We start from the raw sequence: 19,369 nt of genomic DNA on the forward strand, positions 1-19,369 counted from the left end.
AAGAAGTATATGCTAGAGGAAGAACGATGGAGTTGAAGTCAAATCCTAACTTAATTGAACAGGTCAACTAAGGAAGATGCAAATAGAGCTAAAATAGCACTCCTAAGAAATGAAAACACTTAGCAATAGGAAAAGGCTTCACAGATAAAGACTGAGAAGCAGTAAAAAGGGTAATAAGATAGAGAAGAGAACTTAAAATTATGAAAGGAGAAGATGTGAGAAGAGAATGGTCAACGGCATCAAAATTTGGAAACATATACAACTGGGTGAAAACTAAGGCAAGACCATTAGATTTGAGCAATTCAATTAAGGGGCCTTTGCAAAAGAAGTTTCATGAAGTAGTTGGTGGGCCAATGCTAGATGGCAGTGGGCTAAGGGATAAACAGGAGGTGAGAAAAGGAGACAAGATTCAAAGATCAATACAAGATACAGTGGATCTGGCCATGGTACCACCGAAATCTGACCAGGTCACTAACTTCCACTACCACATCCAGGTGGTTGCTCCTATTAAACATTCACCAGGTATGGTGATTCAGCTACTATGGGGGCTGGGGGCTGAGAAGGATGGCAAGTTAGAGGCCATCCTAGGCAACTTAATGTCTCAAAATAAAATAAAAGGTTTGGGGATGTAGCTCAGTGGAGAATGCTTGCCTAGCATGCATGAAGCCTTGGATTCCAATTCAACCGAAAAAAAAAATCAAAAAGTATTTTTTCGTAAGATTCTTGTGATATACATTACTCTGGAAACAAGGTTGGCCCTAGCTAAACTCATCAAGTGGAGCAAGGCTATCTTCACTGCTCCTGCAGTATGGATTGTTTTTATATCCCATGGGTCTTTCACCCTAGAAAATATTTTTTAATTATTAAATAATGACCTGTAAAAAATATGATAGTTGCATAAAGCCCTTTAAATAGTCAAAAAGACAGCAGTCAATATATTTTATTGATCAAATTACTTCAAAGACATATATCAGGAGTCATTGAGTTATTTAGATTTTATACCAATTTTTTAAAACAATTATAATTATGGGTACAAAAGCCCTGTATTTCTTTAGTCATAATTACTACCCCAAATAATATAAATCACTACATCCACCACTTTGCAAATGAGAAATCCACAATCCAGAGAAATGAAGAGTCCAAGTCAGAAGAGTATGCTAGCTGATAGTCAAACAAAGTCCAAATCTCAGAGCTTTAACACAATAAAGGTATATTTCTCCCTTTTGTCACAATCTACTGTGGCTAGTGGAAGTGGAATGAGTAGTAATACACAGGCCTCTGCTCCATTAAGTCATTCAGGAATTCAGGAACCTTCCACTAGATAATCTGTATCTATCTGGCAGATGAAGGAAGAGACGGTGCAGATTATCCCCCAAAGAGCTTTAGAGGCCAAGTGAGACGTCATTCTCACAAGTATTGTACTGGCCAGAAACACAGTCACATAATCCACCAATCTGCAAGTGAGAAACAAAGTCAAATGGTGGGTCTCAAAGAATAAGAGAAACACAGATATGGATGGGAACAGCATTCTTTGCCACAGTAGCATGCTCAAGTCACCTAACAATACATGACAGAGCTAAGGAGCAAACCCAGCACTTTCTAATTGTTCTGAAGAACCTTGATATTCTGTGTAGCTGCTCATTTGATTTCACTAAATCCCCGATTTTAGCATTTCTCCAAATGACAATGACAACAGATGGTTTATATTACAAGGGTTCAATCAATATTACCGTAGACTAGTATTGTAGGTGTATAAATGTATGCTTTTTAATCTTTTATTTTCTGCCCTACAATTTCCTTTTACAAATCAATAGTTTTAGCTTCCTGAGGTACACGCACATAGACATAAAACCCGAACTAGCTACTGATGCATGGGACTCTAAGAACTCTCTTACTTTTGATGCATTCCAGCATTCTACCTGCTTTCTTCATAGTCCTTTCAGCCCTACTGATCTCCTCCTTGTGGCTCTGGTCTCTTATCTTTGCAAGTGCTGTTTCATCTCAGACTGCTCTTCCCACAGAGGGCCACCTAGCTCATCCCCTTGAGATTGTGGCTCAAATATCACCTTCTCAGGGACAGCTTCTCCTTTGCAACCCCTTCCCACTCCACCCTCACTGACATGCAAGCTTTGTTTTCTCGGATAGCACTTCTCACTTTTCTGGGATAGCACTTCTCACCTTCTCATATGCCACGCAATTTACATATTTATGAGTTCATAAATTTTCCCTGCATTAAAATGTGAACTTCGGGAGAACAGAGGTTTTGTTTATTTTGCTTACTGTTCTATCTCTGGCACCCATAGCAGTGCTGGAGACACTATAAATATTTTTTGAATGTGTGAATTGAGGGGCAAAGGAGTAAAATAAAGGAAAGCCCACACAGATAGATGTATACTATAGAAAGTGTTCTCACTCTGAAGCTAGATGCCCGGGTGTCCATTTCCCACTGTGCTTCACCAACTGCAGAGATAGCCTACATACTTAGGTATGTATCAAATACTATATTACACAATTTTAAAGTAATACAAGAGCTTGGGTGAATAATCCAAATCAAAATGGTATATCTGCTCAGGTATACATTCCTGCCATTTTCTTTTCTACATAAAATAGATGGCTAGCTGGGTGTGGTGACACATACTTATAATTCCAGCTACTGGTGAAGCTAAAGGAAGAAGGTGGCCAAGTTCAAGGCCAGTCTGGGCAACTTAGGGAGACCCTGTCTCAAAATAAAAAAATAAAATAAAAAGGGTTGGGGTATGGCTCAGTGGTAAAGCTTCCCTGGGTTCAATCCTCAAGACCCCCCCCCAAAAAAAATAGATAGATATAGAAAACTGGGCCAAAAAAGAAATTGTCATTTTCATTTCTTCACCAGTTAAAAATAAATTTTACTCACATTTGTTCCTCAAATCTCTCTTAATAAGTCAAATGGAAAATTACTTTTAAAGCTATATCATCATATTCTAGTTTCCCTTCAGATCATATAAATCTTTCCCCTTTTTAAAAGGTAGATCATGACCTTTTAAAAATACTATGTTACCTTATAAAAGTGAAACTGTTTTTTCTGAAAACCCATCTGAAGAGTTAGGTACCAAGAAACATTTTCTTCTATATTAGTTCTTTTGAAGATGTTTTTAAAAACAATATTTTTGTTCAGTTTAGTTAAAATTAATGTACATTTCAGCTAAAACTTTTAATTCCAAAACTCTCATCTCAAATGTTTACTCTTAGGCTTGTCACTCAAAAATACAGAATTCAAGAGCCAAAAGGCATTTTTGAAATCTAAAACATGGATAAGAGAGATGCTCACAGATTAAGCAAATTAAGAAACAGGGGCAAGAAGAAAGAGGAAGCAGAAGGGAGAGGAGAGGAATTTCAGGGAGAGGAGAGAGGAAAAGGAAGGAGAAGTAGAGGCCAGGAGAAGCAAGAGAGGCTAACTGCACACGTGTCCGCATGCTGTGGACCACGGTGGTGTACGAATGGTCCCAGCTACTGGTGATGCTGAGGTAGGAGGACTGCTTGATCTCAGAAGTGTGGGGCCAACCTGGTCCACACAACAAGACCCCGCCTCTTTGAAAAAATATATTTTTTAATTAAAAAAAAAGAAACAGGAAATCTGAAATAAATACATCAAACTAACATTTAAAGAATTCATGATACCAAATTACGTTCTGGTGGTTTGAAAAATTCCTGGTACTCAAATGGCTCCTGAGAAGGTTAGAGATTCCAGTTCCACACATGATAAAATTAATCATATTTCCTTGATGTAAAACAAGAGCCTAACAGTTCTCCAAATACCCGCATAACGAAAAGCAGAAAGGAGGGAGTTATTACTATCCATTTTCATTGGTGGTGGGGGGGGGGGGAAGCAACTATATAAAAATGGAAACACACTGAATTCTAAATTAAAGCTGTTATCAATAATAGCCTTTGACCACATTAAGCCACTTCACCAAATCAAAAATATGAATGTATTTAAAGTGACTAAATAGTCACAGAGTCTAATTCTCAATACCCAACAAAACCAAACAAATTTGCCCAGGGAAACTGCAATGTACTAACATGTTACGGTCTTTTCCAAAGGTCTATTCTTAGATGTAAAACAAACTCTCTTTAATTAAAACCTTTGCTTATAAACACATTTCCTGAGTAAGTAAAGCCTAACAAATCCAATAAGTGCAACCCTGCACCCTGGAAACAGAAAGAAACCCCAGGTCCTTTATAACAGTGGTTTCCTATAACCTTTCACCATTCCCACCAGGCAGTAAACACGCAACCTTAAACTTCGTGACAGCTTTCTAAATTTAGATAGCCTCAAATAATGCATCTTAAGTCATATGTAAAGGTTTGGTAAATTATTTATCATGTCTCTTATCTTTAATAATGGGATATCATGTTTAATTTGTAATCAAAATGGAAAGAAAGCTGTTATACCATATATTACTGAACTGAGAGTCAGAGTTTCCAGTCTATATTTAGTTCACATTAAAATGGAAGCAAAGACGCAAACCAAGCTAAAAATAAAATGTTCTACAAAGATGAATTTTTAAAATGGATTGAAATCTAGCTTTATTTGGTTCCTTAAGTGCCGGTTGTATTTAGCAGCACCTTAACTCTGCAGTGCTTTGCAAAGCCAACTATACCATTTTCCACCTTCTAGAACAGGTCAGTCAACTACAGCCCTCAGACCGTATTCATGGGCCACACCTGCTGATCACCTGCTTTTATATAGTCAACAAGTGATTTTTATGTTTAAACAGATTCATTTAAAAAGGAGAAAATTATGTAAAATTTGAATGCCACTATCCTTAAATAAAGTTTAATTGGAACACAGTCACACGTAAGTATTGTCCATAGTTGCTTTACACTACAATGGCAGTTAGGTAAATATTTTTTTCTTTCTTTCTTTCTTTTTTAACTAAGGTAGAATTGACAAATAATAGTTGTCTATATTTCTAGTGTGTGACATATTTTGATATATGTATACATTATGAAATACTTAAAACAGACTAATTAGTATATTTATCACCTCTCATACTTTTCTATGGTGAGAACATTTGAGATCTCTCTTGGCAATTTTCAATACATTTTTTTAATACATTATTAAGGATGGTAAGCACTCTGTAGTTACAACAGAACTCAGCCTATTGTCCAGAATAAGATCCAGAACCCATTTATCCTGTCTATCTAATAATATACCTTTTGACCAACGTCATTGCACCCCTCCTTCGGGCCCCTACCTGGTAACCATCATTCTCAGAAATGAGTAATTTTGACAGAGATTTCATGGCCTACAAAATTTAAAATATTTACTATGTGGTCCCTTATAGAAAGTTGGCCAACTTCTGCCATAGATGAACATTGATTATTGTTTGAGATATCTTGCTGCTCGTCACTGATCAACATGTAAAAATTCCCACTTGCCATTCATTTTATATTCAGTTTCTGAACAATAAACCTGTCAGTATCACATTATTCTTTTCTTTTTTTGTTTGTTGTTTCTTAGTTGTAAATGGCCACAATACCTTTAATTTGTTTATTTATTTATATGTGGTGCTGAGGATCAAACCCAATGCCTTACACATGCTAGGTGAGTGCTCTACCACTGAACCACACCCTCAGCCCTTATTCTCATTTCTTAACACTTTCTGGCCATGTTTCTGTTTCTCATCCTATTTGGATCATTGCCTAATTAAAATGTTTCCATCCAGAACTGCAGCTAATAGTTTTAAATAATATTTTCCAATTTATTCTGTTTGGGTTTTAAACACTGCACTTAAACCATCATGACCTACTAACACGCTACCACCTACACTATGGAAAACACTGAGCAAGTCTTCCCTAGTCTACTCTACCGAGGGTGAATGGTAAAAAAAATGATGTCTTAATTGCATAAATTACATTTCATAAAGCACAGAAAATTATAAACAACATTTTTATATTTTGCTTTATCATCAAAGTACAGAAGTTTATTTATACATCTTTCATGTTAAATTAAAGCCAACATACTAATTGAAGAATGTGACCATTATTCTTTTCCTACTAGGTGTAAAGAGATTTCTTAATCCACATAGAACACTGTCCCAAAGTTCTGAATATCTTTACAGTGTTTAGTTATGTTTTCTCTAAGTTTAAAGACTCAATTATGGCCATCCAAAATTAACCATAAAATGCTGGGCATGGTGGCCCATGCCTATAATCCCAGCAACTCAAGAGGATAAGGCAGGAGGACCTCAAGTTCAAGGCCAGCCTCAGCAATTTAGCAAGACCCTGTCTCAAAATAAAAAGTTTTTAAAAGGCCTGGGGATGTAGCTCAGTGGTAAAGTGCTCTTGGGTTCAATCCCCAGTGACCACCTCAAAAAAAAAATTAACCATAAAAATACATATAAATATCAAAAGTAATGAGAACACAATGAACCTAATCAGGAGGTATTTTTGACACACAAGTTTCATGACCTTAGCCAAGATGACTCAATGGCCGAAAAAGTCATTGAGATAGTTCCCATTTGTTTATGACAGTTGAACAATCTAGCCTGCAAGCTGTCTAAGATTCCTCTGGCCACTCCTGCAAAAATTAAAGATTACAGTATTCATGAACCAACAGAAAGCATGTAAAGCCTCCTTCACACTCCTGTTCAAAACCCAACTGGTTGGAGTTTGTGTTACTGTTCTTTCAAAATCTCATTCTCAGTATATACCTGTGTTATTCTCTAGGTTGCAGAGAACACAAAATCCACAAATTCAGGAATATTAGGGAAAGGCAAAGAAAAGGAAGTAAAAAGAGCAGTATTCTGCTCCCACTGGGCTTTCCACATCAGAACCATTTTCATTTTTGAAGGACTTTTTGCCTCGGGGAAATAAAGGCAGCCCTAAAATTACCTAGTTTTTAACATGTGAAATTCCACTCAGCCGATACAGAAAAGAAAAACAATGAAAAGAGAAAAAGGAAAAAAAAATAGTAAAGAGGCAGCAAGACCTACAAAGAAACCAAGGGGGGAATGGAAAATGAAAAGGGAAACAAAAGTCTACCATGTAGGTAGGCACGGCAGGAGGGCAGTAAGACCTACATGAGGATTTTATTAAGCCACCCTGATTTTTTTTTAGAATTGTTTTTAGTTGTAGATGGACACAATATCTTTCTTTCTTTTATTTATTTATTTGTTTGTTTGTTTGTTTATTTATTTATTTAATGTGGTGCTGAGGATCCAACCCAGTTCCTCACATATGCAAGGCAAGCGCTCAACCACTGAGCTACAACCCCAGCCCGGCCACACTGATTTTGAAAGCATATCAGTCCTATTCTTTACTTTAAAAAGTCAACATGTCCACCACCCAAAAGCTGAGATTAATGTGTTGTCCTAGAATAAACCCTTATTTCCTTCCATACAGAACTGATTCATTAAATAATGTGTCTTGTTAGGTTGAACCATTTGAAATTCCATATTTTTCACCAATTTTGACCTGCTAATAAGGCAATTTCACATAGCTCAATCTAATATATTGGAATATATCTCCATCATGGAATGTATTTCCATCATTAAGAACAGTTATATACATATGAGGTATGTATAAAAGCCACTACAAAAATAATCTCCATATTATATCTCAAAGAAAACATGTTTATAAAACATTCCTATCAGTATTTTTAAGATAAGGATGTCCATATATACAATATGTACTTCTAAAATATATATATTTATATGTATAAAAATGTATATATATGTATAATATATATTTTTCGATATATATGTGTATACATACACATACACACACAGACACACACACACACACACTTGTATGTACATAGAAATTTTCTGGAAGCACACCAAGAAAATGTCACCACTAGGGCTGAGGGTATAGCGTATAGTGAATGACAAAGAACTTGCCTAGCATTCCAAAGGTCCCAGGTTCAATTCTTAGCACCACCAAAAAAAAGAAAAAGAAAAAGAAAAGTGTCCCCAATGTCTGCCTATGAAAGGGAGACCAGAGGTCTGGAGTAAGAGGGAAATTACTTTTTATTAGATACCTTTCTATTAACATGTAACATCTATCTCTACTACTGTCTGAACATTTTAACATATGCATGTATTACTTTTTCTGTTAAGAAAAAGTCTGAACATTTTTCAAATTCACCGGTAATTTAATGTCCTTCACTAATGTCCAAATCATTTAAAATGTTACAAAGAACACTTTAAATAAGGTAATTTCTTCAGTTAGCAGCCTTTTTTCACCCTAAACCTAAACTCGCTACTAAGTAGCTTTACAACCCTAATCTTAGAGGAAATTAAAATTACTACACCTGTGTTAATAATATTCATATATCAGAAGCATTATATGTAAGTATGTAATATATATTTATTCAAGAAATATTTTTGCCCTCTATGTACAATATACTCTTCTTTAAGCCCTGGACTCATCTACAGATAAATGCTTGATAAAGAAAGCACATAAACATAAGCATGTGCATATGTATGTATATAGTTTACATGTGTGTTCCCAGGATTGAAGCCACCACTAGTAAACCCAATCTGCCAGACCAAGTGGTCTTTTGGTGAATCTTCCAAATGTATAAGCAGGAACTACTAGTGTTATCTTACATGTGACTGGGCTTTGAGCTAGTCCTGGGGCCCCATGTCCACCAAGTTTTTTCATCTTACACACCAGTGGAAAGGATCAAGAGACTATCTTTTTCTAAAGATTCTTCCCTTAATTCTTACCTGAATTAGAATTGAAGTCTAAGAATCAACAGTTAAATTTAGCAATTCTCAATCTATACATTCCCTCACCACCCTCACCTTCTTCCCTGAGAATCAACATTTAAGACGAGAGATACTTGGGTTGGGCACAGAGGTACAGGCCTGTAATCTCAATGACTTGGGAGACTAAGGCAAGTCAGATTAAAGCAGGAAGATTGCACAAGGCCAGGCTCCACAGTTTAGCAAGACCCTACCTCAAAATAAAAAATACAAAGGGCCAAAGATACAGTTCCTTGTACAGTGTTTCTAGGTTCAATTCCCAGTAACACACACACATACGCACACAAAGCAGGAAAAGAAGGGCTGTAATTCATGAAGCTTTTAGAATATATAAACATTCCGGATTGTGAGATGTGGAATGTGAGATTGAGGCTCACTGGTCTCAGCAATCTAAGATCCTGATCTAAGGTGTTCACTTATAAATAGCTGATGAATTCATGTGAACCCTAACATATATGAGCAAGTGTAAAATGCAGAATTTTTCATATTCAATACATTTTTTGAAATTCAAACATTTTATTCAATGATAATAATTATCTGTATTCATAGCAAAATCTGCTCAATATTTTTATTAGAAAGTCAAACAGAAACCAAAAATAATTATGCTTTTTCACTTTAGTCTCCATAAACTTGCTTTATCCCAAACCATAGATAACAACAAAATTAAAGAGTATAATCTTAGCTATTACCACAAGTTCACTGACCTTAGGAAACCAATTCTCATGAAAATAGTTGTAGAATGACTTTTGCAATTTTTTTTTTTAATTTTCACTTTTTGTAATGGGGATTGAACCCAAGGGCATTTGCCACTGAGCTACATTCCCAGCCCTTTTTATTTTTTATTTTGAAACGAGGTTCACTAAGTTGCTTAGGGCCTCCCAAAGTTGCTGAAGCTAAACTTGAACATGTGATCCTCCTGCTCACCCCCAAATCTCTGGGATTACAGGCATGTGCCACTCCCTGTGGCTGCAAATTTATTTTTAAAGAGGACAGCCAAACCCAATAATTTTACTGGTTCCCTTTTCGAATTCCTCATGAAAGTTGTTCATTGACAACAAACTCTCACTGTGGATTTTTAAAGATGAACATTAAAATATACGAATAATCTTTTAATATCCATAATCATTTGCTTTGTGTTCATGATCAAATTAAGACAACTTTGGAACCTTACAGGCCGGGACAGCACAAAGCTTCATAAACGAGTAACATAACCTCCATATAACAACATATATGTATATATGTGACATATATGCAACTTTTTAATTATCAAAAACAACCGTGGATGTATGGTCTCAACTCTAACTTTGCAGGAACTCGCAAAAACGAAAACCTGGCCAGCTTTCTGTTGGATGCAAGGTGAGTGCTCGAACAAGGAGCACCATCCATTTACCACTGGTGTAGGCTCAGGGCTTCTGCTTACCAGACAGCCGCAGGAGGAGGACAGGATGCCAGGTGTCACCTCCCACCAACCCTCCCAGATTGAGCCAAGAGAGGAGCAGCCTTCTGCCCACTGGAAGGAAAGTGGCAGGCGCACCTTAGTCTGGCTGGTTGGCCTACACACGCAGCGAACATGCTACCGAACCACGCCACCACAAAGAGGAAAAAATAAAACACTTCTTTTAAGTTCAGCTTTTCTCACGCTCCTGCCAAGAGGCTAGTTCCCAGTTCCTCGGGCCCAGCCTGACAGGGACTCAGGATCCCACCAAGGAAGCCTTGGAGCTCCCAGGCCTGGAATCCCAGGCTGCGGTGGTTAGTCCGCACACTTGGCCCCTCCCCTCCCCCAAACCCCGCCCCACACTCCAGGCCCCGCCCCCTCCCCTTTTCCCTCTAGTTCCTGGGAGCACCCAGCACGCGTTTGCTGCGCCCCAGGCGCCCTCTCCACCTCCCAACTCCTCCGCCTCCCAATCTCCACGCTCCCGCAGCCCTCCTTCCCGCCTCACCTTGGTCCGGATCTGCCCCGAGGTGGACACTTTTCGGATCAGTTTCTGGGGTCCCTCTTGCTCTACTTCGCTGTCAGACGAATCCTCTCCGGGCCCCGCTGAAGCAGCGGAGGGGGTGACCACAGTGCCAGTCCCGGCAGCAGCTCCTCCAGCCGCACCCGGAGGGTGGTGCTGGCCACTGGCCCCCGCCATCCTCTCCGACTCCTGCAGGGACAGAGCACCGCCCGGCGTGGGGCGGTGGCAGAGATCAGAGGGTGGGCTCTACCCTGGCAGTGCCCTGAACCCCGCGCCCAGCTGATGCCGCCATCTTCGGTTACCCTTACCCTAGCCACCGCCACGGGGAAAGGATCATTGGGGACCAGATGCCCAGCAGTCAGGGACTGGACAGGCTTTTCTGCTCCATTCCCGCCAGAATTTCTGTGTAATGAAGCACTGTAGACACAGAACCCTTTCCCGACTAGGACCCCTGTGTACCCAACCTCAGAATAAGACCAGCGCAGGTTGAGAGGACAGGATGACAAAGGGATAGGCCAAACGCCCTCCTACTTCCTCTAGGGTCTGGGGTCCTCGGGATGGACTAGAAGGCAGGACGGCAGAAAACCTAGGTAGTAGTCAATCCCGCCACAGGTCAGGCAGGGACGGATGGTGCTCTCTCCCTTGGTTATGGGCAGCAAGGGTAAGAATGGCCCCTCTCAGTACTTGGATCTACCTCCCGACCCCCTAGAGGGCATCCCACCACTTCCTGGACCCCGAATCTCTGCAGACACTTGGGCCTTGTTGCATGGTTCCAGCAGAAAAAAAGTCCCCTCTGCCCCGTGTTTGTCTCATGACCCTCAGCCCCACTCTGGGGACCATACCTCTCCCTCCTCCGCCTGGAAGTGCCGGTTCTTAGAGCTCTCTCCACTGTGGTGGTGTTTAGGTTTTGGTCCACCCCCACCCCCATCGGGCGCACGAGGAAGTGAAGGGTATTTTCCTGGAGGTTTAGCTCTGCTCTGAGAACTTTTCGTTCAGAAAGAGGAATCCCCTTTGGCTAACAGGAAACTGGAAAGGGCGCAGAGAGAGCGCAGAAACCAGAGAGGACACGCAGCCCAAGACGACAGAGTGCGAAATAAATGTCTTAATTGAAGTGCTAACCGAGACTGCCTGAAAGAAAACAAGGCATTCAAGCTATGTGAACACCAGTACCCAAACACAGGGCGGTGGGGGCGGGGTGTTAAAAAGGAGAGGGGGGAAAAAAAACCACACGTACACACACTGGGAAGTCCTGGGAGAGCCACTCCCTAACTACGACTGGAGCAGGAGGAAATGGGATCAACAGGCTGTAGTCACCGCTCAAAACTGGCCCCTTGCAAGCTAGTTGTGTGGGTGCTTGAGAACAGCAGCCTTGCTGCAGATCATGCACACTCAATATTCAAAGGTCCCTTGCAGGTCTGGAATAGCTTGAAGAGAAAATACTAAAATGACAGATTCTTCTTGTCATCCAAAGAGAACTTCAAACTATTGTTAGCTATATTTTTAAATAGGGTACAAAGTCCTTGACAGACCATTGGGTCTCTGCAACATGTCCTTACCCTTCTATACACATTCCTTTTTAATTTTATTTATTTATTTATTGGTTGACTTGACCTTTAACATTCCTCCATATAACATATAAGTATATATGTAACTTATATATGCAACTTTTTAATATTAAAAACAACACATGCAACTTTTTAATTATAACTAAGATTCTGGGTTTTTCCCTCCTAGTTGCAATATAACTTCCAACAATAATCTGATTTATGTGTTAGGGCTGACAGTTCTAACAAGTTTTAAGAAAGAGTATGCAAATCCTAACACTGTAGATTAAATTCATGAAAATGTAAAATGCACTGACTAGTTTCTATCTTCCAAGACAAGGAGACTGCTGCCACATAATGCTTACAGAGATGACTTCTCTAGCTTCAGCTACTGCTTAGGAAAAGAAGGAGCCAGCAAAATGAACTTGAAGATTTCTTCTGGCCCTATAAACACGTAATTTTATATCTAGAAACACATATATCACTGGAAATTCTTTAAGAGAAAAATAAGCAAAATAATGGCCTTTATCCCCATCTGACATTTAGTCACTGACAAGTCTATGACTTAGCAATGTAGTAAAAGATACCCAGTAAAGGGTCTTTTGAAAGAATAAGTTTAATTCAGCCCTCTTTTAATGTATAAAAGCACAAACTGGGACCAAAGTCAAAATTGTGATTACTATTCAAATGTTCTATTCACTTTATCATATTAAATAACAAAAATAAATTTGTCCTCTATCATTTACTCACACATTATGCTTTCAAGTTTTATATAGCAACATTTTCCAGAATTCAGGGAAGGGGTGGTTAAATGGAAAGTCTTTTTTAATGCCTATGCCTACTGTGTGATCCAAAAGGAATAGTATGGATTACATATGGGGGGGGGTGACCAAGGATTGGACTCAGGGGCACTTAACCACAGAGTGACATCCCAGCCTTTGTTTGTATTTAATTTAAGGACAGGGTTTCACCAAGTTGCTTAAGGCCTCCCTAAATTGCTGAGGCTGGCTTTGAACTCTTGATCCTCCTGCCTCAGTCTCCCAAACCACAGGGATTACAGGCATGCACCACCACACCCTGCTTGGATTACATTTTTATTCTTTAATTCAAACACTGATTGCTTAAAGATACTTTACAGCACTTTTACATCCAGGAACTGGGAAATTAATACCTCAAAGAAAATGTATTTCTTACTTATAAAGATTTAACCTCACAGTCAGCTCTATAATTTCTCTACCCTGTAGAAAATTCAGGGTGAGCCCAGTGTGGTGGTCCACACCTATAATCCCAGACTGAGGCAGGAGGATCACAATTTCAAAGCCAGCCTCAGCAACTTAGCAAGGCCCTGAGCAACTGCAGGAAGACCCTATCTCTAAAAAGGCTGGGAACGTGACTCAGTGGTTAAGCACCCCTGGATTCAATCCCTGGTACCAAAAAATAAATAAATAAATGACTCAGAAAATATGGTGTAGGCAAATGAATAAATGCCACCTCACTTCCCAAGAAAGGAAGCTCATCAAAATTCTTTTCAACCATCTCTTCTGAGAATCCCTAATTTAAGGTACTTTTATTATTGTTACTTTGAGATCTCTGAGATTTCCTGCATCATTCATATATATATATGAAGATGCATAAATCATAGCCAAATATCATGCTCATACCAATTTTATGAATATTAACATACAACTATCTACAGATGTAATCTGAATTATAGTCTTATCAATCACTACTCATAACAAAACAGAATACCATTAACAACTTTTAAATTCCATACATTCTGTGGTTTAATATTAAATATGATAGCATAAACAGGCTGAATGCTACATTTTATATCCTGAAGACAAGTGTGCACATTTAAAAATTCATATTCTAGGACTCCTGTTCCTCATCAGTAAGGAACACATGTTCAAGGAACTTTGCCAGTTGACCAAGTACAAGCCCAGAAGACTGTTTTCACTAAAACTTTAGAACAATTTCCATGGTACACTTTTCTTACATATTCATAACTTAACATTCAAAACTTTATCTTATTAAAATTTCCTTAGTTGTTATCTGAATGAAAAAGATTTGAGATCAATTGTGGTATCAATTGCACATACATGTGGTCACCCTTGTAACTAAGGCAAAAATCTTTCATTATCTAAATATAATGCAGTACTACATTAGTTATCTCTCATTTCTAGTCTGATCCTATTCCTTTGAAACTCTTTCCTTCCTAATTTTTTATAAATTTGGATTGTTTTACAGACACTATCTGGTATTATATCATTTGGAAATATAAACAAAATGTAGTAGGTGAAATGTACTCTAATACCCCTCCACTAAGAACTACATTCTACATGCCTGTAATCCCAGTGGCTCCACAGGCTAAGGCAGGAGAATCAGGAGTCAGCCTCAACAACTTAGGGAGGTCCTAAATAACTCAGTGAGACCCTGTCTCTAAATAAAATACAAAAACTGGCTGGGGATGTAGCTCAGTGGTTAAGTGCCCCTGGATTCACTCCCCAGTACCAAAAAAAATAAAAAGAAAAAAGAAAGAAAGAAAGAATTACTTTGTAAATAGTCCTACATTTTGTAAATTTTGGCTTGAATTCTACTTACCCCCTCCTCCAAGATATTACTCTGAGTAAGGATTGCTTGGCTAAACATCTTCCTGACAATCCATACCCACAACCAAAATACTTTTTAATTGATTATAAATTTAGGTAATACCTATATTTCCACTGAGACCTGATTATATTCCAAAGCTAGCATTAATGAAAATACACGGAAACTTAAATGCTAACATTATCATCTTTAGGCCCAATGTCCCAGCCAGAGTAGAGGGACTAATAGCTAATTTAAATGTTCCCATTTAAAGAACAAAGAATGTCATGAAGTCCCAGCAACTGCTTGTCAGCTGCAGACATGGGTGCATTTTTGACAAGAAGTACGGTTCTCTCGGCTGGGATATAGCTCAGTGGTACAGCCCTTGTCTAGCAAGTTCGAGGCCTAGTTTTGATCCCCAACACAATAAAAAAGAAACAAGAAAAAAGAAAAGAAATTATGTTTCCTTTACAGTTAGCTAGCATCCATTCCTGATAGTTCATTCACTCTTCTGCCCGAAGAGTAGACTCATTATCACATTTTAGATCACATCAAAAAAGAATGGGGGCTAGGACTATGGCTCAGTGGTAGTGCACTTGCCTGACATGTGTGAGGCACTGGGTTCGATTCTCAGCACCTCATATAAATAAATAGAATAAAGGCCTATCAACAACTAAAAATAATATTAACCAAAAAATAATAATAATAATAAGGCCAGGTGCCATGGCGCACACCTGTAATCCCCATGATTCAGGAGGCTGAGGCAGGAGAATCACAAGTTCAAAGCCAACCTCAGCAAAAGCAAGGCACTAAGCAACTCAATAAGACCCTGTCTCTAAATAAAATACAAAATAGGGCTGCGTATGTAGCTCAGTATTCAAGTGCCCCCGACCGAGTTGAATCCCCGGTACACCCCCCACCAAAAAAAAAAAAAGAATAGGAATACTGCTTGTTATATGCCATAAGGGATAATGCAACAGGATAAGTGTAATATTAATATCATTTATTTGCTACTGGATAGTCCTTTTTAAATGTAAATGAGCATACTTTCATGGTAAAGCAAAGTTGCCAATATTTGAATTTAAAAAGTAGATTTTTAAATAACTTAAAAATGGAGTCCAAGTGAAAATAGGTGTTCTTAATTGAGCTCTTTGAGGGTCCACAAGTTGGTTTTCATAAAATCTGATTCCCTTGAAATTGTGTTAAAATGTGTGTAAGAGGGTGGTTCCATAAGATTATATCCACTAGTGATGTTATAGCCATCTTAATTTGTATAAGTACACTAAACAATGTTTGCACAATGACAAATGCATTTCTCAAAATTTGTTCTATTGTTGGGCTGGGGATGTGGCTCAAGCGGTAGCGTGCTCGCCTGGCATGCGTGCGGCCCGGGTTCGATCCTCAGCACCACATACAAACAAAGATGTTGTGTCTGCCAAAAAATAAATAAATAAATAAATTTAAAAAAAAAAAATTTGTTCTATTGTTAAGCAAATGACTGCAAAAGACCATGACAGTATATTATTTAGGTGCATTTCTGGAGAAGAAAGTCCATTGCTTTAATCAATTCTTAAAGAGATCACTGACCCAGACAAAGGTCAAGAATCCAATTTTGATGGATTTGTGTTCCTTCAATACATTTAGATTAAGCTGATTCTTCCTCTTTTGCTCCACAAGCCTGAAATATTTAACATTTAAACACTTTTTTCCTAATAAATTCCTCCTTTTTATTGTATATGCCTCCCCCCCGGTTTTTTAAATATTTTTTGTAGTTGTATAAAGATACCTTTATTTTATTTATTTATCTTTATGTGGTGCTGAGGATTGAACTCAGGGCCTCACACGTGCTAAGCAAGCCCTCTACAGCTGAGCTACAACTCCATCCCCATGTACATGCCCCTTTTAAGTAATTTGGATAACTTGAGGTTTTTGGGTTTTTTTAAGAATTTAAATAAGAATTTCCTTTGTTAGTCCTAAAATAGACCTTTGTGGTCATAACATGTATGACCACAAAATTTCAAACTCATCAGAAATAACATTTATATCACCAGTCTAAGTTCTCCTGAACATGTTTTTTGGACTCTCTGAATGGAAATCATTAACATACATGGAACCAAACATTCTGTTGAATTAAGAATGCAAGCTTTCTGAGGACAATGCTTTGTGTCTGGGTTGTTAAACGCTATCCAACAGTTCCAGAACATGATAGGTGCTGGACCAAAACATTTGCTGAGCAAATACAAAGGCCTTTCATGTTTAAAGAAAATGAACCTAATTTTTAAAAGCGATTTCTACATTCTGGATAGTGTCACAGTTCACGCACACATTTCTGGTGGTGAAACTGGTACTGAATATTTTCTGTAGAAAATAAATGAGTGGTTTTGTTCTTGTCACTTCTGAGAAGTAAAGAGGTTGGGCAAGGTGGCAAATGCCTGTAAATCCCTGCAATTTGGGAAGCTGAGGCAGGAGGATCCTAAATTCAAGACTAGGCTGAGCAATATAGCCAGTCCCCCTCTCAGAATACAAAATAAAAAGGGTTAAGGATATTGCTCAGTGGTAGAGCACTCCTGGGTTCAATCCCCAACACCTCAAAAAAGGAAAAGAAAGGGGGTTCTTTAATTTGCTGGGCGCAAAGTAGTTGACATCACTACCCTAAAGAAACACTACATATGACCAGGTGTTTCCCATTGTGAGAGGCATGGGCTTAAAGTACCCAGGTGCTGAAAAGACTTCAAATACAAAAGTATAGGAGTAAATCAGGTCACTGGGATTTAATTCTCAATGATCTTTAATTTAAACGTCAAAATTAAATTGTATTTTTAATTTCAAGTACAACTTACTCCCCAGTGATAACCACAATAGAAGAAATATGAGCAGATGGGCGACCTAACAACATGTTCAAATTCACAAAAGCAAAAACAGCTGCAGATGCAGATGGATCAGAGTCCAAGGACACTTTTGAAAGGTCAGGAAACAGGAGGCAGAGAAACGTACCCTGAGCAAGGGAGCTGGAGTGTACACATTCGAAAAGAAAAAGGAGAACCAACCCTGGCACCTGACCTAGAAGCTCTCAACAGGCTGAGGCCGGCCCGACCAAACTCGCGGAGTCCCTGGGAAAATAGCATCCGAACTTATAGTCCGCAACGCGGGTGAGAACAGAAGCTTTTCTGACCAGTTCAGAATTTCAACCGAGACGGAGTACCAAACATCCAGGCAGGGCGTAGAGAGTCAAAATTCGATGCCAAGGAAAAAGCAACCCACACTGGATTACTGAGGTCTGAGTGGCACCGGGATTCCTAGGTAGAATCCCCGGAGGGATGCGAGATGGTTCTGTTTTGAGTTGTAAAAAAAAATAAGTCGAAGGGGTCTGGGGAAATAAATCCAAAGACCCTTGGTCTTCTCTTCCTTATCCTCGCACACAAAAGACACATGCACACACTACTCTCGGCCCCTAAAATTACTCAACCTCCGTGTTGCGTGTGCAGCGAAATCCCAGGCGAAAGCGAAGTTAGCTTCTGGCTTCATCCCCGGCAAAACCCCTTGACCCCTGGAAAAGCCTGTGGCTGTGGCGGCCGACAAGAGTCGGAGGCGTGGTTCTGGCTTCTAGCAGCGATCGGCCTCCCCAGGCGGCGGTCCTTAAAAACCTGTGCGCCCAGGTGATTGCCAGGGAGCAGTCTCAGGAGGGAAGACCCACCTCGTCCCAGCCCCACACGCTGACCGCACAGCCTGGCTTTCTCCTGTCCCTCTGCCTACACTCCACGCTCGAAAATCAAGTGAAAAGTTGGAAAGTCGATGAAGCACGGAAGCGGTCCTCTAAGGACCGTCACCAGTGGGTCGCCAATGGCCCCTCGGGGAAAGCGCAGCCGACCGGACAAAGGCGATCCGGGCGGCGCGCGGGCGGCGGAGGAAGCGCTGCCCCGGCTGGGAAGCAGCTGGGGACCTCATCCCTGGCCATTTCCTGAACGGAACCCGGCCCGGGCGGGGGGGACAGAGTAGAAGCGGGAGGGGGTGGGCGCGGGCGCGGTACCCACCGGTTCCTCCCAGGTCGGGCTGCGGGCGCCACTCGCGGGGCGCACGTGCTGCGGCTCCATCGCGCTGGCCCGCGGCTGGCCACCCAGGCGCGCGGACCCCGGCCCCCACCGCCGCCGGGGCCGCTGGATGCGATTCCCTCGTCGCGGTCCCTCTCGGCCGCCGCCGCCGCCGCCCCGGCTCCCGCCCGGGGGCAGCCACCGGCCCTCCCGCCGTCTCTGGCTTCCGCCGCGCCGCTCTCTCCCGCCCCCGCGCCGGTCCCTTCCTCCGCCGCCGCCGCCTCCTCCTTCTCCTCTTCGGTCCCGCTCCCTTGCGCGGCTCCGAGCGGTCCGCTCCCGGCTGCTGCTGCCGCCGCCGCCTCCCACGGCCGCAGAATCCGCCCCTCGCTCCTTCCTCCGCCCCCGGCCCCCTCCCCTTTTCCTCCCCGCTTCCCGCCCCTCCCCCCGCAGCCCCCTCCTCCCGGCGGGCGGCCCGGGACGCGCGTGACCCCCTGTCGGGCCTT

General features: G+C 40.7%; 1 protein-coding gene across 1 annotated transcript in view; it reads right to left on the minus strand.

The window, feature by feature from the left end:
* The window catches only part of LOC144253301 (diacylglycerol kinase eta-like), a 162,512-nt gene extending 143,535 nt beyond the window's left edge, over positions 1-18,977 (minus strand). The window contains 2 exon segments of the mRNA XM_077795205.1: positions 10,694-10,897; positions 18,870-18,977. Coding sequence (XP_077651331.1) covers positions 10,694-10,897; positions 18,870-18,929 — 264 coding nt within the window. The 5' untranslated portion in view covers positions 18,930-18,977.
* Between the last annotated feature and the right edge of the window lie 392 nt (positions 18,978-19,369).

The sequence above is a fragment of the Urocitellus parryii genome, chromosome 2 (assembly GCF_045843805.1).
Source record: "Urocitellus parryii isolate mUroPar1 chromosome 2, mUroPar1.hap1, whole genome shotgun sequence".
In the NCBI taxonomy this organism is placed as follows: domain Eukaryota; kingdom Metazoa; phylum Chordata; class Mammalia; order Rodentia; family Sciuridae; genus Urocitellus; species Urocitellus parryii.